The sequence below is a fragment of the Hoplias malabaricus genome, chromosome 8 (genome assembly GCF_029633855.1).
Source record: "Hoplias malabaricus isolate fHopMal1 chromosome 8, fHopMal1.hap1, whole genome shotgun sequence".
Taxonomy (NCBI): domain Eukaryota; kingdom Metazoa; phylum Chordata; class Actinopteri; order Characiformes; family Erythrinidae; genus Hoplias; species Hoplias malabaricus.
In genome coordinates this window covers 26,575,431-26,598,827 of record NC_089807.1, presented here as the reverse complement: position 1 = coordinate 26,598,827, position 23,397 = coordinate 26,575,431, and the positions used below count along the sequence as shown (strand labels likewise).

At 38.9% G+C, this 23,397-nt stretch overlaps 1 protein-coding gene across 6 annotated transcripts in view; it reads right to left on the bottom strand.

The window, feature by feature from the left end:
* Window positions 1-10,941: 10,941 nt before the first annotated feature.
* LOC136705540 (arginyl-tRNA--protein transferase 1) overlaps window positions 10,942-23,397 on the bottom strand; it is a 140,481-nt gene continuing 128,025 nt past the window's right edge. For all 6 annotated transcript variants that reach the window (XM_066679166.1, XM_066679165.1, XM_066679168.1 and 3 more), the window contains one exon: window positions 10,942-14,078. In XM_066679166.1, the coding sequence (XP_066535263.1) occupies window positions 13,900-14,078 (179 nt within the window). In that variant the 3' untranslated portion in view covers window positions 10,942-13,899. The remainder of the gene's footprint in view (window positions 14,079-23,397) is intronic.

Genomic DNA, 23,397 nt, shown 5'->3' with positions numbered 1-23,397 from the left:
GCCAGTTCCACCTTAGGTAATACTTCTGAAAATGTAAAAATGAGTCAATATTATCAACATTTAGAGCTGAAGTAGTGCAACATCCTCATCTCTTTTCATGCTTGTAAATATTCAAAGTCTCTCCACAATCCAAATGTCTTCAGAGTCTGTTTCTGTGCTATGGTTGCACCAGTGAAGCAGTGATAGGACGCCTGAGCCATTTTTGACCCAGTCATAAGTTTGTTTTCCATGTACTGAGCCAGTGCTGTGTATAAACACCAGAACTTTTTTTGTGAGCAAACAGACCAGAAAGCCAGCCAAAGGTGAGGAAACATTCTCTGAATTTTATAAAATGTAACTTTTTAATTTAAATTTAAAAGCTTATATAACTATTTTACAGTATTTCACAGATTCGTCACAAGCACAGACTGGACTGGTTATAAGTTCCCATATTTTATAGATATAATATAGATATCTATTCCAGCTTCTTATACTGGTACTGCTCTGGTATCAGAATAGTAATGTTTCACTGATCGGTAAACTCAAAAAGAAGTTAATTTTAAAATCAGTCTCATCATTAAAGCCAAGCTTTGAGACGGCTGTGTGTTTGCACAAATGTTTTATCTGTGAGCGCTCACAAAGCCGGGACAAGCCTTTGCTTCTCAGCTTTTATATGGGAGGAAAAAGACGGTGAGAATAACTCCCATCCATCTCTCAGTGTTAAACACTTTCCTCAAGAGAGGGGAGAATAAAGAAAGGAGAGAAAAGTAGATGACGGAGGGAGGGAGCTTGTAAAAAAAAAAAAAACAGATACAGAGCTGAAAATGCACTGCTGGATGTAGCGGATAGTCATGGGTGTGAATAACAGGCCCAATGAACATGGTAGTATACTGAGTGCTTTTTAACCATTTGCTGATTTTATGTAAATAATTATTTTATTATTCTATGATACTTATCCTAAAAGCACAAATTTCAGCACTGTCATCAAGGAGATCAACAGCAGGGTATGGCATTATTTTCTGGGTAGTACTTTCTCAAATACTGACACATATATGGCATTATGTTCCTCTGAATACGACAAAAGTCTTTAAAGAGAGAGAGCACGATGTGTAGAAGAATGTTTGTGACTGGTTAGGGGCGTCTCTTTGTTCCTAAGGGCTAATCCCTAGGTGAAAGGCTCAGAATTTAGATGATGATACCCTTAATGCAGGGCTTCAACTGCATTTCCTGTGGCCCGAGAGCGTCTGTTGTGAGCTGGGGCCCTGCCTCAGTCCCTGAAAAAACACAAACGCAAACAGAAATTATTTCAGAAAAAAATGCTCTTATGCCTTAAAACGGGTTTGGCTGTAACTCCATACTTTCACCTTTCTTCAGTACACGTGGAAATACGGATATTCAGTTAAGCCCAATTCATATCTCCGCAAACGCCCACCTCTCCCGAAATATAATTATGCGTCGCGACGACTGTGATTGGTCAGAAGTCTAACTGACATTTTTTTATGCAGAACCGAAGTAGTACAGGAACATGAACTCCTCTCTTCCACATACAGAAACGCAGACAGCAGCAAGTTCATAACGAGAGAATTCCTCAGACATGGTGTGGTTTTTTGAAGGAAAAATACGAAGGTCTCCTGGGAAAACAAAAATCCAACGAGAAGCGATACCACACGGGAAAAATTGCAGCTTTGGATTAGTTACGTTCCTGGCACCTCATGTAAAATTATGCTCGGTCCCAATCAACAACCCACTCCAAATATATTTATAATTTTTTTTAATATTTATAAAATTTAGGGTCGCGGGGGGTCCAGAGCCTACCTGGAATCATTGGGCGCAAGGCGGGAATACACCCTGGAGGGGACGCCAGTCCTTCACAGGGCAACACAGACACACACACATTCACTCACACCTACGGACACTTTCGAGTCGCCAATCCACCTGCAACGTGTGTTTTTGGACTGTGGGAGGAAACCGGAGCACCCGGAGGAAACCCACGCGGACACGGGGAGAACACACCAACTCCTCACAGACAGTCACCCGGAGCGGGAATCAAACCCACAACCTCCAGGCCCCTGGAGCTGTGTGACTGCAACACTACCTGCTGCGCCACCGTGCCGCCACTCCAAATATAGTGTACTTTAAAGATTTACAAAAGCAATTCTACTACACCATTAAATTGTGTACTACGGGGTGTAGAGAAATAAGTCTGAGAGCCCTAGTGGTGTGGTGGTGTAATATGGAATCAGATTTGTGCCAAAAATTATCGCACAAAAAAAGTAATTTCAAACATAAAATTTATAACAAAATATCCAGCTCTGACGTTTGTGCTCCATGACTTTTACGCGTGCTCTCTCAGTTCTGTGTGCGAGCTGCACGAGTTTTGTGCGTCTGATCCCTGAGTTTTGCAAGCATTTTTGGCACAAACCTCTCCCGTGGGCAGGTTTTTTTCAGGGGAGCCTTCCTATTGGCTAATGTGTGTTTGAGTGACAATTCAGTGCACTGACGTTCACGACTCAACTGCAGCAACTGTGTGTTATTTGGCTTTGGGACTCCGCATGTGCCGAGTATAGCATTTGAACTTTCCTGAATAGCTCTCATAGAATTTCCCTGTTCCTAATATTTAAACATATAGCCCTTTTTTGCTTATACTGCATACTATTAGAACATTTTACATTTGTTGTCACTTCACCTGTTCTTGTTTATTAATATTAATAATACTTATTAGTATAATTATTGCTGATTGCTAATAATGATTAATGATTTTTAATGAATCAATCACATTTCCTCACAAAATGCGAAAGTGACAATGGACTTTGCAGAAGTTTAATACAACTTTATTAAATTTGCATTCATTAAATGAACAGAACATCTCTCACACTCCTTATCATCATTTTTCTCTTTTCTCCGACCTCATGTAAATGCACATATGAAATTTGTTAAAAACAGAGTAACTCTGATCATCAAAATAAAATTTGAGCATTTAAATCATAATAGCCGTTGTGGAATAGGTTCAATGCGTTAGTACACGGGATTCTGAACAGGAGCTCAAGCACTCTCATAAAAATATTTTACAAATAAACAGAAATAAATGCTCATTTATTCTATTTCATCCTGAGTAAACACTGACATCACTGTGCATTTACCTCAGATCAGTATCTACGAGAGACAAGCAGGTTTGTTTTCAGTTTTTTTTTTTTTTTTTTTTAAGATGAAACTATCTCAGTATCTACATCGATATCGTCGGACTTTGCAGGTATTCCAGCATTTTAAAACAGTAAATCACAGAGAGTATTCGTGTTTTTGTAAAATCCCCATTGTGTCTCTCCACTGCTGAGCTGTAACGTGAGTACACATGCGCAGTCCAAAATACCTTGGACACTGAGTTGTCACTTAAAAATTCAATAGCCAATGGGAAGGTACCCCTGAGAAAACCCAAGAGGTTTGTGCCAAAACTGCTCGCAAAACTCAGGGATCAGGCGCACAAAACTGAGAGAGCATGCGCAAAACTCTGAGTATATATATATATATGTGCTATATTTGTAGTCAGGCCCCCCCAGTGTGTGTTCCTGCCTTGTGCCCAATGATTCCAGGTAGGCTCTGTACCCACCGCGACCCTGAACTGGATAAGCGCTTACAGATAATGAATGAATGAATATTTGTAACTATTGAGAACTATGACTTGAATAGAATTAGTAGGAGCTTGTTAGCTTAGTGTTTGCTAAAGGCATGGCATCCTTCAGCCAATGCTTGTGATTCATGTATGTGCCTTAGTGTACTGTCACTAGCACAAAGAGCTGCATAAAACGTATAGAACTTGATTAAAAGACATAAAGGCTAAACCATATCCGTCAGAGCTGTGTGAATACAGCTTTCCTCTCTCACACAAACACATACACAAGCTCCACATTACCCTGTTGGCTTGTGTGTGTGCCAGTACAAACATGCAGAAAAGCATGTGTCCACACACACACACATACACACAAGGGTGAGTGGGCACTGAGTGTTAAGATTAGGCCCCTGTTCAGAGAAGGGAAAAATGCTGTATGAATGGTCAGATAAACAGGGAAAGAAACCACAGCAGACACACTGTTTACAAACACAGCTCAACAGAGGAGGGCGGTTGTTCATCTTTTCCAATGAAAAGATGTTCTAACGTGTTGCTCACGTGTACGCTGTTGATCTACACTGAACGGCCAAAAGCTTATAAACACGTTCTCATCCATCATTTGTTTGGAAATTTAAGTGTTCTTAAATAGTTTGTCTCAGCTTTGCTGAAGTAAACAACTCTTCTGTTTAGGGAAGGCTTAATGATACAGGTTGGAACATTGAACATTCATTGTCTGTAAGCGCTTATCCAGTTCATGGTCGCGGTGGGTCTAGAGCCCACCTGGAATCACTGGGCACAAGGCAGGAACACACCCTGGAGGAGGCACCAGTCCTTAACAGGGCGACACACACACACACATTCACTCACACCTAGGGACGGTTTTTGAGTCGCCAATCCACCTAACAATGTGTGTTTTTTGACTGTGAAACCACAGCACCCGGAGGAAACCCACGGGGAGAACACACCAAACTCCTCACAGAGAGTCACCTGGAGCGGGACTTGAACCCACAACCTCCAGGTCCCTGAAGCTGTCTGACTGTGACACTATCTGCTGCGCCACTGTGCCACAATTTGATGCATTCCACTATAAGACAATTAGTGAGGTTGGTTACTGATAGTAGACGTATGGTGCTCCGTTACACCAGAGACACATGTTCCACTGCTCCACAGTCCAATACTGGGGGTTTTATACCCCTCTAGTCCATGCTTTTCAATGAGCATGGTGACCCTGGGCTCATGTGCAGCTGCTAGAGGCTGTACAACAGATATTACAATGATCCAGCTGTTGCTTATATGTATAGCTATAAGAGACAGAAAACAGCATGGTACATTTGGGAGGCCACCTTTTGAGAAGTTAAAAATGATGGGCCATATTGGGTGAAATAAATTTGAGTAGAAAAAAAAATAAGTTTAAAGCCTTTTGAGATCACATAGTTTTATGTTCATCTCTGTTACAAAAAAAATATACATCTATAGAGTTTGACATGACATGAAGATGTTTGTGTCAGATATTTTTGTTTACTGATTTGATGGTTGGCTGCTGTTTTGATGTGTGTAATTTAATAGTAATGTTTAAATACAGTGGATCATCGCATAAACACAGTGTAGAGTACACACATGTAAAACAGACTGTAAATATTAGCTGAAATTGCGGGTAAAATTTTCTGATACATATAAAGCTGCCATTTTATTAAACAGCCATCCAAAAGGTTCCTATCCTGAAGCTGGGGAAAAAAGTATTAACACAAATATTTTAATATTAAAGGGGATGTCTACCATTGTGGAGAAACACTGTTCCCTGGTTTGTTTACGTTCAGAAGGTCCACATTTTTTGTAGTGGAACGCTATGTTTGAGGAGGGAAAAACAACTGTAGTTTGTATGTGGCTGAAGTTGAACTTATCTATAAGCATTTCTTCACATCTTGAATTCCCACAGAAACTCATTTGGTACTCAAGTTGTTTACTTCTGTAGGTCTGTGATTACTTTCATGCAGTTAGCACTGTCTCCATCTACAGCAAAAATAAGTCAATATTACTCACCTACAGAGCAGGAATAGAACAATATCCTCAGTTTATGCTTTTCAATGTGCTTCTCTTGATTGTCTAAATACAGTTTACACAGTGGAGCTGCCTCTGAGAAATCATCCATCATGAGTTCTGGACATAAGTAAAGTTATTGTGGCTTAATGCCATCAGATTTTCCCAGCAATGTTTCAGTATGTAATGAAATGTCTTCCTAGAAGAGTAGAGACTTTTATTGCCGAAAGTAGGGAGACAAATATTCTATTAAAACCCTGGATCAAAATCTTCCACTGGTACAAGCCTTTGGCCATTAAGTGTGATATATGGGAGGAGGGCTGTTCTCCAGCATCATTTAGTTAATATTAGATCACTACTGAGTGCCTAATTTTACAATTGAATTGTAGCATAGGGATAAATATAGGCCGGATATCACTAGTCAAAAGCTAGACTTCTCTTTCCTTCTTTCTTTTCACATTTCATACTCTCCATTTCCACTTTGTGCAGAAGGTTAATATTCCCATCTGGAAAGCGGTACAAACCCTTATAAGTGCATTCTCTTATTCGACAGACAGCAATTGGAACGGGAAAAGGAGGAACAAAAAATTCACCCACAGCACCTCAGAGCAACCACGGGCCCATGGCTTTCTCTGCTGGAAGTGGGGGAGTCTAAGCCCATCAGCTGAGGTTTAGGACTGTTTGCCAGTTACCATACACTGTATTTTAGCAAAGCTATGATTTAAACACACAAAGCCCAGTGCTGGGAGCTGGGAACATACTACACAACATCTTGCACTAACGTGTTGACAAATGAGGGGAAAAAGTCATTTGGACGGGAAACAGGACATGCTAGCTGTTGACCACAGATGTGGGGATATGCAGACGGCTAATAGAAAGTCCATGAGATTCTGATCCATCCTTCCACAAGAAGCAGAGGTAACCACCACAGCAATAACTGCTGAGGGAAAAGAAGGAAAACTCTTGCTCTTCCATTCACCAAGAGGGCTTACTGGGAATAAAAGTCTTATTTAGAAGAGTTACAGTACGTGTTTACTATAAAACATGGCTGACCAATGTATGACCATGGGGTCAATGAGTGGGCTGTGTGGACTTTTGATTTCCTCCCAGAAGGTTATCATACACCCACTTCCTCAACCATTGAGAGGATAAACATATCCTCACTGTCTGAAGAAAACCATGTATCAATAAAATATTAACTTTAAAGGAGAACCGAAACACCTCAAATTTCTTAGTTAAAAAGTCCATGCAAAACATTATTCCAAGTAGTATTGTTTCATTCATCATGAAATTTTCACAGAATGTGATGGACAGCTGCTGTATGCAAATGATGCAGTAAACTAAAAATCGACAAAAACAGATGCATGCCCCAAAAGGTTTTCAGAAGGAAGGAAAGAAGAAGTAAAATTTTATTTCTATTGGTCCATTCACTACAAACATTGGAAAGCTGCAGTTTTGAAATTACACTTCCCATTTCTGGAAAAGTACATTTTTGGTGAAAATATATTAAAAGTGAAAATCTGAGATTTTTATTCCTTTTAAACTTTATTTAAAGCAGTGTTCACAGTTTAATCCAATATATTTTTTATAAAATTCAGAGAATGTTTCTTCACCATTTGCTAGCTTTCCAGTCTGTGTGCGTGCTGGAAAAACAACCTGTGTTTGTATGTAGCCTTGGCTCAGAGAATGGGAAAGAAACTAATGGCTTGGTCTGAACTGGAGCAGCCGTCCTCTCACAGCGTTGCTGACCGAGCCTCAGCCGAGAAACAGAATCCGGAAATATTTAGATTGTGGAGAGGCCTCCAAACATTGAAAAGCATGAAAAGAGATTAAGGATGTTGCTCTATTTCTGCTACAAAAAAAAGTAAAACTTCAACAACAAACAAGCTTCAGGCGGGTTCTTACTCAAACATACCACATTAAAAGATGCTGAGCTTCTCAATGAACACTGAATGAATGAAATATTAGGGGGAGTTTGTTTAGCTGTGAGAACAGCAGTTTTTCAGAATTGTCTGTGTTAATTTTCTGTCAAAAATACAAACAAATCATTTCCAATCTTTAGACTGTACAACTTTTTTTCTTCAAGTATAAGTAATTTACATTTTGATATTACCAATAAACTCAAAGTAAGCTGGGACAGAGGCAGGTTTACCACTGTGTAACATCACCTTTCCTTTTGATCACGCATTTGGGAACAGAGGATACTAATAGTTGCATTTTTTCAAATTGAATTTTGCAAATTCTGGCTTGATAAAAGACTTAAGCTTGTGGTCACCTCATGTTTGTGATGCAACATACACTCAGACAAAAGGTACAGTTGAGGTACATTATGGTCATTGAATGTACAAACCGTTTAAATGTACCTCTAAAGGTACAACAGCAGTTTTAAGTTCAGTTGTGTTCCTTAAAGGAACATTACATTCTCTTCTCCAGATGAAGAGGTGAATATTTGTAAGATTTTTATTGGAGAACTCTTTAAAATAAAATTTTCTATTAGTCCTGGAGATGTAACAGTGCATATGAACTCAGCACAACTTTAAAATCTACAGTTATAATTAAATAAGATACAGTTATGTTCCTAAAGGTACATTATATGTATTCTTGGGGGTACCACCACAAACACAGCGATGGACAGTGTAGAATAACTGGGGTTGTCTCACAGAAAGAACCATTGATTCTTACGAAAAGATATGGACCTGATGGCAGCAAATCTCGAAAATCTCAGTATACGCCTCTACATCAATGGATCCTTCACAAATATGCAAGGCAGCTTTGCCGTGGGCACTGATGCAGCTTTAACCATAACAGATGTTGGCTTTTGCACCTTTCACTGATAACAGTCTGGATGGTCTCTTTCATCTTTGTCAAAGAGATTTGACATGTGATTTTCCTGAAAACAAGTTAAATATGGACTGTTTCTCCACAGCACAATTTTTTTTACTGTTTTGCAGACCATGCAGCAGTGCTGTGTCTGATCCATACTCTTACTCACCACAGCCAAACATGGGTGTCTAAAACTGGGTAGAAAACACACAGCATTACCAGTTTATATGTATTAACGAATGTTGATGGCATCTAAAAATGATCACAGTAATTGTGTTAGATTTAAAGATATAAAGTGCTGTGTGTGCGTAGGTAATGCTACAAAAAAGAATAAAAGGGGTTGCGAGGACCCCCTTTTTCAATATTATTTCACTTACAGAGGTGTGATTATATGCTATTACACTTCCATTAAGACTAGATAAGAGTGCCTTAATGTTGTCATTCATTAATTTATATCTAATTTATTGACAAATGTACTTCACTAAATTTTATCTCATTTTCAAATAAGCCACAGGAAGAGTTATGAACTTAATTATGACTGAACTATAGAAAGGAACACAACATTAGTTTGCCCCATACTATAACATATATTCTTACTTACCAGTCAAAATATATATGAATCATATAATATGCATGTCTAATATATGATATTACATAAATGGTCATATATCAGATTACCTCTATGAACGTATGAGTGCTGTGTTAAAACTTTACTATTATTTGAGGGTAAGAAGCCAAAAAATAAACATTTCTTCTGAAAAGAAGTGCATTAATACATTGTTTGCCCCTTTGCTGCAGGACAGACTGTATACTCATGTGACAGATTTATACTAAACTTAGTAACATTTCTGTGAGAGTTTCATTGCATTCAGCCACAAGAAATTTTGTGAGGTCTGGCATTCATGTAGAGTGATTAGCTGTGGATCAGAAAAGCTGTTCCATCTCATGAGCAAAGTTTTGGCTAGAGCTCCATCACACTTCAGACAGAGATTTTATACTTTTGACAATGAGCCTTGTGACCCTAAGCTCATGTGCAGCTGTTCCAGACCATCCAGTTTTTAAATGTTATGCTTTTCCATGCAGATTATCCAGGCTGTGTGTGTGTGTACATTTGAACACGTGTTGGGCAATGAATGCACCTTAAGTAGCTGTAATTAATAATATCATGGGTATCTACAAAGTTTTGTGATGTGAAATTTATTGAGCTACATTGAAGTGCTTAGTGCTAAATGTAAAGCTGTGAAAAGTTCAGTCTACAATTGTGGACATTCTCCCACTTTGCTCCTAACAGTTTCCGAGCAGAGAATTAACTTAAGGTAAAAGGGAAACTTTCAGGTCAAAAATCTCTTAGTGACCACTGAGCTGAAGTTGGCTTGAATATTTGGGTTTCCACCAAGGCCACCCACTCTCTAACTTTAAAGGAGAACAGTGTTTCATGCTTGGCTGGGGAAGCAGGCACCTGAAGAAAGTGTTCACCCTCCATTAGCTCAGTTTTACAGTGCTGCTGGCCTAGGTTGTTTTTGCATTAGCAAAGCTAGCATTGGCAGACCAGCATTGGCTATTACTGGGGCTCAGCCCAGACCCATACCACCACCACCACCACTTTACAGGAGAGCAGAGGATGACCACCTCTCTCCCTGCTGACCAAACAGAAAACAAAAACACCACAGCTCTCAGCTTGAGTGGTTTTCTTGGGTATTTACACTAAAGGTCTAAAGGTATTTAGGGAGAAACAGCTTCTTTAATCTCCATAGTAAAGCACTGCCAATAGAGTGGGACGCTCTGGAGTAGCAGCACGAGTCTAAAGTCACCTTGACCAATGCCAAGTGTTGGCTAGAATCATAGAAAGTCTGCAAGCATTGGGCTATACAGCATTGTAACTGTATTTTTTCAGTGATGAAGCCCCACCATCCAGAACTGATCATGTAACAGTTCTGATTTCACAAACATTCCAGTGCAATCAGTTCCTTACAGCAATGTTTTAGCATCTTGTATAAAGCTTTCTCAGAAAATTAAAGGTTATTTCTGCAGCAAAAAGAGAAAAAAAAACACTTTCAAAGGTTCTCTAAATGATGCCATAGAATAACCATTTTTGTTCACATAAAGAACCATTTTTCCACCACTCCCCTGCAGCTCCAATCCCTGCAATTGAAGGGGTTGTTTCCTTAAATCTGTGATGTAAGAAATCCTGGCCCGTTTGAGACGTTTAAACATGAGCAGTTTCAAAGCAGAAATGCATGGCCAAAAACTATGACTGTTTATTTCACTCATGATACGCCTTCTAGGTTTTAAATAACACCAAAAGGACACAAAGTACAAAACTTAACTTTCACTGAAATTCCAAAGGTTTATATCATATTTTCTGCATTATACTTTTGTGGTATACCACATCATTTGCTGAAGAACAGAAATGATCTTACATCATTTATTATTAATACATTTTTATTTAAGAAAAAAATATATTATTCAACATTATCAAAAGAAATACAATGAAGCTATAATTGCAAACGAATAAAGGACAGAAAATAAAACCTAGATGTAACATCCGGTGTAATGGTGAATTTGACTTCATTTGCAGGTTCTGAGTTCACTGAAGAGTCAGTCATCGGTGTGACACAGCATTCGCATTAAGGGCTCTTCTGTGACATCAATTCTGGACCAGTTTCATAGTGACACACACACAAACACACGCCACAAGGCCTTCATAGCACTGGCACGAACATTACCAATCAGGAATATGTCAAGCATCACATCATAATTAGTGGTATTATGCAGTGCAGCCATCTGTAGCACTGGGCTGATCAATGGCTTGGAGCAAGAACACAGCTGCTGTGAGGCTGACACTAACTTCTCCAGTCTTTAGTTTCCCAGCTTTTCTTAATCTTCAGTTGTTAGTTGGGCTAGTTCTGTGTGGCTCAAGATTCAGTCATTGCCTCAGTGCTGTCGTTGCCCAGTATAGTCTCTGCCATAAGGCAAAGCTACAATTTTGATGAAGGCAAATTCAAGAAAAATGGTCCAAAGAAGTTACAAAAAACTCTGATGTTTTTTTTTATTATTATTATTATTTCATAAATATTAATTTTTTTTTCAGATTAATATGTTTGCTTCTTCTATTTGTAGCTTACTAATAGTTACCATAAGCAGAAGTTCTCCTGTACTGAAAAGTCATCAACAACCCAAAACACATTATTTAAATACATATCAGTGCGTTTAAGTAAGATTTGTCAGTATTTTGTAAGAACTGACTCTATGTAACAGATATAGCAGAGTGGGGTGTTAATTTAAAAAGAAATTCCATTGATTTTTCCAGACATCCATATAATTCAATGGTAGCATTTGATTTTTGTACTTTTACACTAAGCAGTTATGTGTCTAAAAGCGAGTACTTTTTAGTCCCAGCTTGCGCCTGGTTCCAAGCAAGCCAAGTTGGGACAAGACCGTGAAGTGTAAACTTTGCAGAGCGCTGGATGACCAGAAAGACTCGTCTACAAGGCAAAAACATCCAGCACAAACATGTTGCTTTTAAAATCTCCAACTACAGTAGAGATCATACTGTTTTATCCAACTCAAAATGGCAGCTTGTGAAAGTACATTGTTGTACGTGTTGTAAAGAGGTTCAAGACTCCCTGGATTGGCGGCAGATGAAAGAATTCAGTGAGAGCCAGACGAGGTAACAAAGGAAATAAAATCTATACAGATCTGTCTGAACTGGGGCGCAGAGCTATGTTCAGTCCCAAATAATAACAACAACAGGCAAATACACAATGAGAGAATGCTTAATTTTTACCTCTGCTATTGTTGTGGTTTACAAAGCCTGCTGTTCCCTTTAGAGACTGTGTTTTGCAACGTCAGCTAAATATCAGGGCAGGGGGCTTTATAATGAAAAACCAAACCCGGGACCAAGCGAGCAGAGTCGAGTAGAGCATCCAAACGTCCAAAGTCTCCAAAGCTTTCAGTGCCATTAAGCACTTTTAATGTCTGGCTCTGCATCCTAACCATTTAATTATGTGGAACATTTGAAACACTGATGGAATTTCTATTTAAATTACCCATACTATTAGATCTGAAGCCATTCACTTACCCAACAAGAAGACCTGCGCAATGTGAGATTGTCAAAATACTGAGAACACTTTTAATGTTGTGTTAATTCACTCTATATTAGCATGTGTGATTAAACAGTTATAAAAGTGTGTCAGAGTGGTAAGTAAAGTAACATATCAGCTTTTTTATATATGTACAGTAGAGTGCAAAAGTCTTGGATAGCCAAAAAACATGATTAGTTTTTTTTTTTTTTTTACTCTAACCCTATAAAGCCAAACATCAAAAATGATACATGATCTTTAGAGGAGGCTCTTTCATCATCTAATGAAGAGAAATACTAAAACAAACTTCCATCCTTTTTGGGGCAAGTGTTCTGTGTTCTCTACTGAACTGTGAATGAAGTGGAAGCCTTTCCATGCATTTACCCAACCATTACAAAATTGTTGCTATCATCATGAAAACACAGGAGAAAATCTCAAGGCTACTTTTTTATTAAACGGAAGCAATTACGGGTATCATTTGTATGATGCTACTTGTAGTACAACTAAGCATTTTTGTTCCATTTCATAGATGCAGTGTATTTTACCTTATTTTATTGTATTTTATGATAAATATTCAGAAACTTCAATCTCTTCTTTACAGCAGCCAAACACATTTAGACAATTATAAGTATTTTTATGAAACAAAAATGTATTTTTAGTTTTCCAAAATCCTTTGTGTGCAAAATGTGTTAGCTCATTTGTAGACAAATACATAGAGATGTCAGGCTTTAAAGGGTTAAAACTATATATATTTTTTGCCAATATGTCAGCCACAGAATGAACACAAACTCACTAAACCTTATTTTAACTACAAAAGTTATTGTTTTGTTTTTAGGAAGTTATTCATATTTTTACCAAGAAATACACGGGCTTGGGGCATGGCTTTGCAGGACTGGGTTTATTCGGATCTGTTAAATTTCATCAGCAGCGCCTTTTCAATTAATGAAGGACATTAATTGCTGTAGGTACTTCAAGGAGAGGTTTGGAAATGTTTAAAACTATACTCTCTCCCACATCAAAACTCTAAGCACTATTCATTCCACCGTCAGTTGTGTGTGAATAAATTCTCATATACTGCCCAGTTATATACCTGTACTTACAATGTTCTCTGAAGTCTTTTGCATGGTGCTGTACCTCAACCTAATATGTATATACTCTAAACTTGTAATGAACAACCTATGAAGTTCAAACAATCATGCAGAAAGGAAATAAATCACAGAGAAGGAAAAGTGAAGGGATGCACACGAACAAAAGGAAAGACAAACCGCACTGAGTGGAAGATAAAGGCAGAGAAGCAGGTAGAATACTGATTAGACTGACAGTTATTCATGGTGGATGAATGTTGAGAGAGGTGGATCCGGATGATGCAGAGGATTAGGGTCTGTACAGCAGAACCCTCTCCGTGGAGGTCTGACCCACGAGGCTGGCGTATTGCTCCACCTCTCTCTCATCACTAGAGCCTTTACGTTTCCGTGCATAGACACTGTAGGGCATCACTGTTCTCCTGTGCAGCACCAGAACCCGGCCCAAGTCTTTCAGAGCACCAGCATCACCTAGAGAAACACAGAGTGAAAAAGAGAAAAAAAAGTAAATGCTAAATGAATAAAAGCAATATTAAAAACCACAGCCTGATAAAATGAGGTTAAATAAATGCTCCACATATAACCTCAATTGTAAACACTGTATACTCAACTTCCTCCATTGCATGGTACACAAAAGCTACTTCAGACCTATAATTCTTCCTTGAGGAGAACTTTCAACCTACTACACAGATGTGTGAGAATGAGTTATAAGCCGCATTGATGAGATGCACTTTTTAAAAATACAAATGACAAAGCAAGGGAAGAGTGTGTATTTTCAACATTTATAGCACACAACCACCTGAATCCTTTCCCCACCAGCCTTCTCAAAAACACAACCAGCCCAGCACTCAACAAATAACACTAAACATGAGAAATGGAGACTTATGTTGCTGTGTATTCAGTTGAAAAATGTATAATATGCATAATATTCAAAACAGTATAATTTTAAACCCAGCAGTCATAAAAATACAAACTGATAACCTAGAAAAAATATATACAGTCCTTTTGGGTTATTCACCAAATCCATTTTTTATATTCTTTAAACATTAATTCATTCATTTAATTTTTCGTGTCTCAGCTGTACCATCAGGCTTTTAAAGGTTTAGAGAAAATGTGGCCAATCAATGAAAAGAAGGTTAATTTAGACTATCAGTGGTATCCGATGGGTCTGGGGGCATTTTCTCCAGTGCCCTGAGCTAGTCTTCCAACTAATTTTAGACATTTATCAGTGACACACACAAATTTACATGTGAATGTTCATGAAGACCTCTGCATATAGCTAAAGGTAAGTACTTGTTAAACATTTACATAAAATGAAGTAGATACATTGGTGCTGTGAGGGGGGTAAAAAAAAAAAGTGAAACTTGTATATTATACTCATTTATTTACACACAGACTGATATATTCCAAGTGTTTATTTCTTTTAATTTGATGATTATAACTGACAACTAATGAAAACCCCAGATTCAGTTTCTCAGAAAATTTGAATATTGTGAAAAGGTTCAATATTGAAGACACCTGATGCCACACTCAAATTTTATATATATATATATATATATATATATATATATATATATATATATATATATATATATACACACACACTGAATAATCACTGGATTAGGAACTCCTACTTTGTATCTAAACTCTTTGTCCATTTTATCAGCTCCACTGACCATACAGGAGCATACAGTCCATAATCCACTGGTTGCTCTGCATATTTCCTTGTCCCCTTTTCACCAAGCACTTTGATGGTCAGGACCACCACAAAGCAGGTATGATTTGGGTGGTGGATCATTCTCAGCGCTGACCTGTACGGGGGGTTGGTCGTGTTAGTTGGCGCTCCTTTGAGGAACGGAGAGGGCGGGCGCTAACGTATGGTTTTAAGAGTCTATTGAGGTAGAAGGCCATCATTAGTGATTTAAATTTGATGCGAGCAGCTAAGGGTAGCCAATGCAGCTCAACTAATAGGGGCGTGACATGTGCTCTTTTTGGTTGGTTGAAGACCAGGTGTGCTGCAGCATCCTGGATCATCTGTAGCGGTCTCACAGCACAGGCCGGAAGACCTATCAGGAGGGCGTTGCAATAATCTAGACGGGAAATTACTAACGTCTGAACGAGAAGCTGTGTTGTATGTTGAGTTAGGTATAGCCTAATCTTCCTTATGTTGAATAGGGAGAAGCGGCATGATCGAGCTACAGTGGTAACGTGATCTGCGAAATATCCAGCCAACATCACCCTGTGCCCATCGATGAAGGACTAGAGGACGACCAACATAGATGAGCTACTGTCTCTGACTTTACAAGGTGGACCAACGAGGTAGGTGTGTCTAACAGAGTGGACAGTAAGAGGGGACAGGGTTTTAAGCACTGCTGAGTCTGATCTACTTGTACTAGCACAACAGATCTCAATGTACTCATGGTAACTGGGCAAGCAGCCCATAATAGATGCAGCGTGTGTGATAATTATTCAATTAACCCCTTATTAACAATATTTCATTGTCAGCTGCTTGTGTTGTCATTTGCTGTAAACTGATATCATGTCATAGTAATGATTTTACAAAGCATAAAATAAGTTTTCAAGAAGGCTTTAATCCTCAGTGGTACTTCCAAAAGAAAACTTGGAAATGCTTGAATATGCTGATCTGCAACTCTTTCATCTGAAAACCACTGACTCAGGAGAAGTTTAGCAAAACTCTGCATCATTTTAACTTCTACAAACACAGAAGCATAACTGTGAATCACTGGCTTCGAGCAAAATCCCCACAAACCCCCAACTACTGAAGGAGTATTTGGCTGTGTCTGAGCTTGCAAAGCTTCATTCGTCTATTGCGTGCCAGATTTAAACACTTATTAGGCATTCAGAAACAAGCCAACAGGCTCCCAGAAGAGCTGTTCAATATGAACAATTGCTAACAAGAATGCAGTAAAAAAAAATGAAAAATCATTGGCTCATACCCTCAGCAGAACATCTATACTCAGAGCTGAAATTTAGAGTTAACTGCACTCGAGATGAACTTCATTTTTCCACTAGCAGTCAGCTAGAAGTTAGCATCAGAAATGAGGAGAACACTAAAAACGGGTAGAGAATAAAGACTTTTGAATATAGCTGGTGTATGTGCATAATTTCCTTAAATCACCCCAAAAAGCCCAGATCAAAATCTTAAACTGCATATCCTCACCAGCTGTAAAATTAAAATATAACAAACAAAACACGGGTTTTATCCGGCAATTTCCAGAATTAGCAATTTCAGCAGGCAGAAAGTAAAAAGCTGGGAAAAATAAATGATTAAAAATTAGATTTAGTTTTGTCATGCTATCCCATTAATTATTTGTCACTTTTAATGTGCTGGATGTCGCTTGCTGTGGTAATAAGGTCTTATTGCCCATCCCTATAGGACAAAGCCCCGTGCAACTACACCTACAGGTCAGGGCTGTTGCTCCATCAGGACCTGACAGAAACACACAAACCAATCTTTCAGGCTGCTTACAAAATGCAGCCAGCAGCTTTCAGCCCTCATAGTGAGCACAGAAACAAGAATAAACAAACTCAGAAACCCGCTTCAAGTCTGCAGTGCCACTGGCGACACATTAGCCAAGTTGAGCTGTTTTTAAAATTATGATTGTTATTAATAGTCTTGCTGCACCAAATGCACGCCCCTCCCCCTCACAGTCCCTCTTTCTGCCTTGTATGCAGTCATCTGGAAGCCAGCTGAAAGGGACTCTGCAATGTTTTTAGGGTGGATGTGGCATGAGCGCAAATTAGTCTCCATCCTTCGGCACATATGGAGAGTACAGTTCATTCTTCAGTTCATTCCCAAATATTACCACCCACGCCCATTCAAATCCCACCTGCACTCAGAGGGCTTACCAGCTTGGGGTGGGGGGGGGGGGGGGGTGGGGGGGTGGGGGGGGGTGAGAAGAACACAGTGGAGAAGAACAGAGGAAAATAAAAGAATATATTTTTTAAATAAAAATTCTTAAAACATTCTTGGCTTAAATTTGGGTCTAGCAAAACCCTTTTCTTGTGAAGTTTCATTATTTAAAACAAACAAACAAAAACTGTTCTTAATTCTATAATTGCAGCCTACTGCAAGTGAGCAGATGATCTTCAGACTGGAACTTAAGGTGGGCTGGGTAAAAGCAGGAAAACAAGCTAAAAACCGGGTGAAGAACAGTGAATAATGTGGGATTGACCATATAGTAGCAAGAGTAAAGGTCAACTTCTTCACATTGGGGCCCCATAGCCGTTTCCTGTTGAGCCTTTCTTTTCATGCAGTAAATGCAAGCAACTGACACTAAGCTACTTCAGTTTCCTCAGATAGATGGCTAAGAAGCAAACGCTGGCAGTCCATCAGAGAGCTGGAGCTGAATTATGACAAATGAGGACCAGGCCGGCCACAGAGAAGAAAACAGGACACGCATCTGGTACCAAAACCCTCTCTCTGGATATTCTCTCATACTGGTAGAGAGGGGTTTCTTCCCCCAAATCTAAACATTTTTTTGCATGTGCTACTTTCATACGAAAAAAGAAAGGCCCTTGAACCCTCTCCACCAACAAAACCCACCCACAGGCCCACTCTCTCTTTCTTCTGAATCCACCCTGTTTTGCCAGAAATGTGTATTTATTCCTCTGGAAAGCATTTTTTTTTCATGTTTTATTTAAACAATCCCATCTTCATGAGACTCTCTGGCTACCCCTAGATTTTTCCACCTATAAAAACACATTGTTGTTGATATGAAATTAGCCCCGGATTTGACAAAATTTGAAAATAAGCAAAACAAAAACAGCAACTTTAAAATGTGGTCCGATGTCTACCAGGGGTAAACAAGTTGCATAACATGCCCGTATTTCAAAGGAACACCCACACTTCTTAGCTTTTTCACTGGTTCTCAGAGAATACACCTTGTATATAGACTTAACATGAATTTAAGAGCAGAAAAAATTAAGAAAGATATCCTGTTTTATCACATTTGGGTTTAGGGACAAATAAAACACACTTCCTCACCCAAGTTTTGTAAACTCACAGTATTATTAGTGAATTCAGTGCTGTGAAACAGTGAAACTGTGTTTTCTGGAGTGATGAAGCAGCACCCGATACATTTGGAATGACTTGGGGTGCCTTTTGTGATCCAGAACTAATTCAATATCAATACTGAACCTCATTCTTGTGGCTGAATGCCATTATAAATGCTTCAGAATCTAGTTTAAAGACTTCCCAGAAGAGCAGAAGTTGTTACTGCAGCAGGGGGAGGGAGGACTACACCAACTATGCATTTATATCCTTAATCTTAGGAGAAAGGTTGGATGAGCAGGTGTTAGACACTTGGGACTTTATCCTGCGCCTTTTCCACAAGTGAACACAATTAAGTAGTAATTTTAATGAAATGTGATATGCTTTGTTCTACATACCACAAGGACCAAACAACACAGCACAGTTCTCCCCCTGTCTAAACTGCCCTGTTCAGAACAACAGGTTTCAGTGGATTTTTTTATGGAAAAAAAAAAAGCCACAGTTGAATACAGAGTGAGAGCCCAGGAGTGAGAAGTGTGTGTTTCTATTGGTTTTCGCTGGGTTCTCTTTCTTCTCTGTTCTTGTTTACTACATATTTATTCTTATTTCTTTACACTCATTTAGATTGTTTTGCTTCATTTAAAGTCATCTTTGCAGCCTCACATTAACAAGAATCCAGTGCTGTGATTGGAGAGACTCAGAAGAGGAGGCAGGACAATTCTGAAGTGCCTTACCTCTATGTAAAATGCAGCACAAAATTTGTTTTCAGAAATTATGTTTTCAGAATTAGGCAGATCCCCCCCGAAAAACTGATTGGGTTGTTTTTATCACAGTATGTGGGATGGCAGAGGCTTCAGATCCCAAATTATTGTGCTAGTGCACTCAAAACATGATTTGAAAGTGAATATGTCACTTTGAAGTTCAAATGTGTTTGTTCAAAAGGAATCTGTCCTTAAAAATAAAAGATGCCAGAAGGGGTTTTAGGACCATACTTTGGAGAACAACTTATGATTCTCTAAAGCATACTTCCCTAGATGGTGTATGTCTAAATCTAGATCTGTAGTTACAAAAAATAAATAAATAAATAAATAAATAAAAGTTAAAGAACTACACCAAAACAAAGTTACAGTTTAATGCTTCATCCCAGATCTGAACATCCAGGAACAATTGCTTTGTCTACTTCAAACATGTCAAACTTCAATTTAGATATTCTTGATTTGAACAGTGACTAAGAGCATCAAAGGCTGTGCGTCGTGAAGCGTAATATAAAATATGAGATGAAAATGATGAGATTGTCAAACAATGACAATAAACAGGGCAGAGAGAGGGCTTTTAGCTTCCCAATTAACCATGCCAATAACACTGACCAGAGCTGTCAAAGGGTGTCAGACTCGCTCTCTGCTGAACAATCCAAACATCCGCTCTGTATATAAACATCCATTCCCACCCCCCAGCCTGCCTCCATCTATCCTTTTGCTCAGTTTACAGCTCCTGCTGAGGGGCACCAGGCTCTCACTCAGTGGCGTGGCAGGGTCACCACACCACCAGAGCTAAATCCCGTCTGGGGTCAGAGGGCAGAGGTCAGAGATGATGATGAAGAGGACTTTCTCCTTATCATCCCCCTTGACAGGTCTGACCGTGGGGGTTTTGACACCCTGTGTCTTAATTGCATTCATGGAAATTGATGCACAAGATTTGAATTTAAGTCCCCATAGCAGGGTCTGGCAGTAATGTTCCTGGGAAAACATCTGAACTAAGATTCAGATGCAATTTTGGACAGTAAGACTGTAAGACAAAGAGGTAAGTGGAGATCAGTTATATATTTGCAGGTCCAAATGTCTTTTTATTTTGCCCATCATTAAATAACTATTAAAGAACAAAAATTCCATATACCAGAAATGTGTCTCTTTTTCATTCTCAATCCACAAATAAGCTCTGTCCCAGCTATTTTTATTAGGCTGAACAGGTTTGAAGTGCTATTTTACTCAGCAAAATTATGTTTGTAGTTGAACTAGTCTTATTAGCAAATACCCATGAATTTACCACCATATTAAGTTCAGCTTAGTTACCAAACTAACCCTTAGACCCTTAGAAAAAAGTTTTTCCTTGTAGTAAATACATGAAATATTTTAAAGTTAAATTCCAAGTAGGAAATTTCAACTGGAACTCCTGCCACATGTAACATTTCCTATACGGAGTTCAGAATCCAAGATGGCTGCCCACACGTGTGTTTTACATGTGTAAAACATGTGTAAAAGCAGCAGTATAATAGTTTATGAGCGTGTTTATTTATTTGTGTCTCATTAAATCAGACACACACACAGTACTGTCCAACTGCTATATGTAGCCATGTTTCCATGGTGTTTGGAAGTGTAATCAACTGGTATTTATAACAATGATAAAAAGGAACAAGCTAACAATGAAAACCTAAGGCATAGGGAGTGTGGGGTGTATGTTACACACTGTTGATATGTGGTCAGCCAATTTCGATACTAATTTCGTTGTTGGTTAGGCTTCCCAGAGAAGAAAATCTGACTTTTTTGGGCACTCCAGTTAAAAATTTCTACTTGGAACTCCAAAACTTTCAAAGTTCAAAGGGAAAGCAGCATTAATCTAAAATGCTTCACATTTCACTATCTCTAAACACATGACTGATATTTCTATACAAATATGTAAAAAAAAAAATACTATAGCACATGTTGACTTCTTTTCACTTCATTAATTCCCGAAAATCTAAATTAAAAATTTAACAATAAAAAAATAAAAACTCTTTGTTTCTAGCTTTTAAAACTATATATAAATGTACAACATCTGTTCTTGGAATTAGAAAAGAAGCCTTACTGATGTACATAATACACAGTATCTTTCAAAATCAGTTAAGTATAAAAGTAAGCTGCTCGTATTTCTTTCACCTGCTGACCAAGCAGAACATGGTCAGGATTTTATTAAAACAACCGAGCCCTGTCGTTGTTGAAATGTCTTTTTTACACACAGTCTCCTCTCTCTTTCTTGATAGGAGAGCTTGCCACAACGTCGCCTCACTTAATCTCCACATACGCTTTCAATAAACATCCAGACGCACGTAAAAACAGAAAGAAAGCCCTGTTCTGACCACAGACTCACAGCAGTAGCTACTATTCCCGAAACAATCTGACACACTAGCAAGGTTAAACCTGGCCTCAATCACATTTTAGGCCTTCTGCACATCGCCATGTAAAACAACACAGCAAGTGTATATAACAAAAAGGTGGGGAACTGTGATAATAAAATGAATAAATAAATAAATATTTTTGGAAAGTTGTACTTGTGTTGGCATAATAATATGTAATACTGGTTCATGTTAAAACTTCACTGCATAGAAGAAAATACTAGGTAATGGCAGGAGATGGTAGTTTAAATCACACATGCAAAAGGGTTCTGCCAGGCTCTGTCTGGTTCTGCCAGAGTTTTGACAAATAGCTGCTAATATGAGATGTACCAACTCTAAACACTGCCGGGAACAGTCACCATGCTGACACAAAAGCATGACCTGATGTTTTTATATTGGAAGGGTGTTTTGATCTAATCGCATTCCATGAATTTTCCAAGCCCAACCTTAGCGGGAATACTGTAAGCTTTGGAGGTCTTAAGCGTGTGGGTTTCTTACACTGGGGTCCGAATAACCACAGCAGAAAGGTGAACTTTAGGACAATTTTGTTTCCTTCAATAATTATACTTGACATCCTCTGACCAGCAAATTGTCTCCTCCCAGCCAACTTGGCGAGGATGGAAGCCAGAGTAACCATGTTTAAGACAGATCCATCAAGCAGTGGTATGGCTTCTCGTGGATCCAAAGCTATCATGCGATGCTTGAGTGTGAGACTTGCTCTGCACTGGCTCTAGGGCTCTGTTGAAAAGTGGGTCTGAAATAGCCAGCCTTCTCCGGCCAAGAACAACAAGCCAAGCAGGACTGCAGGCACCACAAGACGGATTCCCAAACACTAAGAGCAATGACGGCCTTCGTCTGACTGCCAGTCACCACTGAGTTGGGTCAGACAAACATAGAGCAAGACCAGGAACCTCCCATGTACTGTACCAAGAGTTCCAAACCACAGTTGCCTCAAAAGTACGGTTTCATTGGTTACTTCATCAGGATTGTTTATAATGCTGTCATATATAATATGTAACAATGCAGTGGATTAAACCTTTACCAGTGTGTAGGGGTTATACATTCCTTTTCATGTCAAATCTAAAATTCTGTACATAAACACTGAAAATTCACTGGATAAGGAACACCTTGTATCTGCATTCACTGTCTATTTAATTACCTCCACTGAACATAACCACTTACAGAAAACATACAGACAACAGTGCCCTGTGCCCACTGATACCGGACTAGATGACAGCCAGCACAAAATGTGTAGCAACAGATGTGGTATTGTCTCTCATGATATGTCTTCAAGCTAGACCAGCTAAGTTGGTGTGTCTAACAGAGTGGAAAGTGAGTAGACACAATGTTTAAAAAACTCTAGGTGCACTGCTGTGTCTGATCCACTCATACCAGCAGAAACTAAAACATCACCACCATGTCAGTGTCAAAGCAGTGCTGAGAATGACACTACTAAAATCATAACTTCTTTGTGGTAGTCCTGACCATTGAATAAAAGTGTGAAAGGGGGCTAACAAAGTGTGCAGAAAAATAGATGGACTACAGTCTGTAACTGTAGAACTACAAATGTACCCCTGTATGGTCAGTGGAGCTGATAAAATGGACAATGGGTATAGATACAAGGTGGG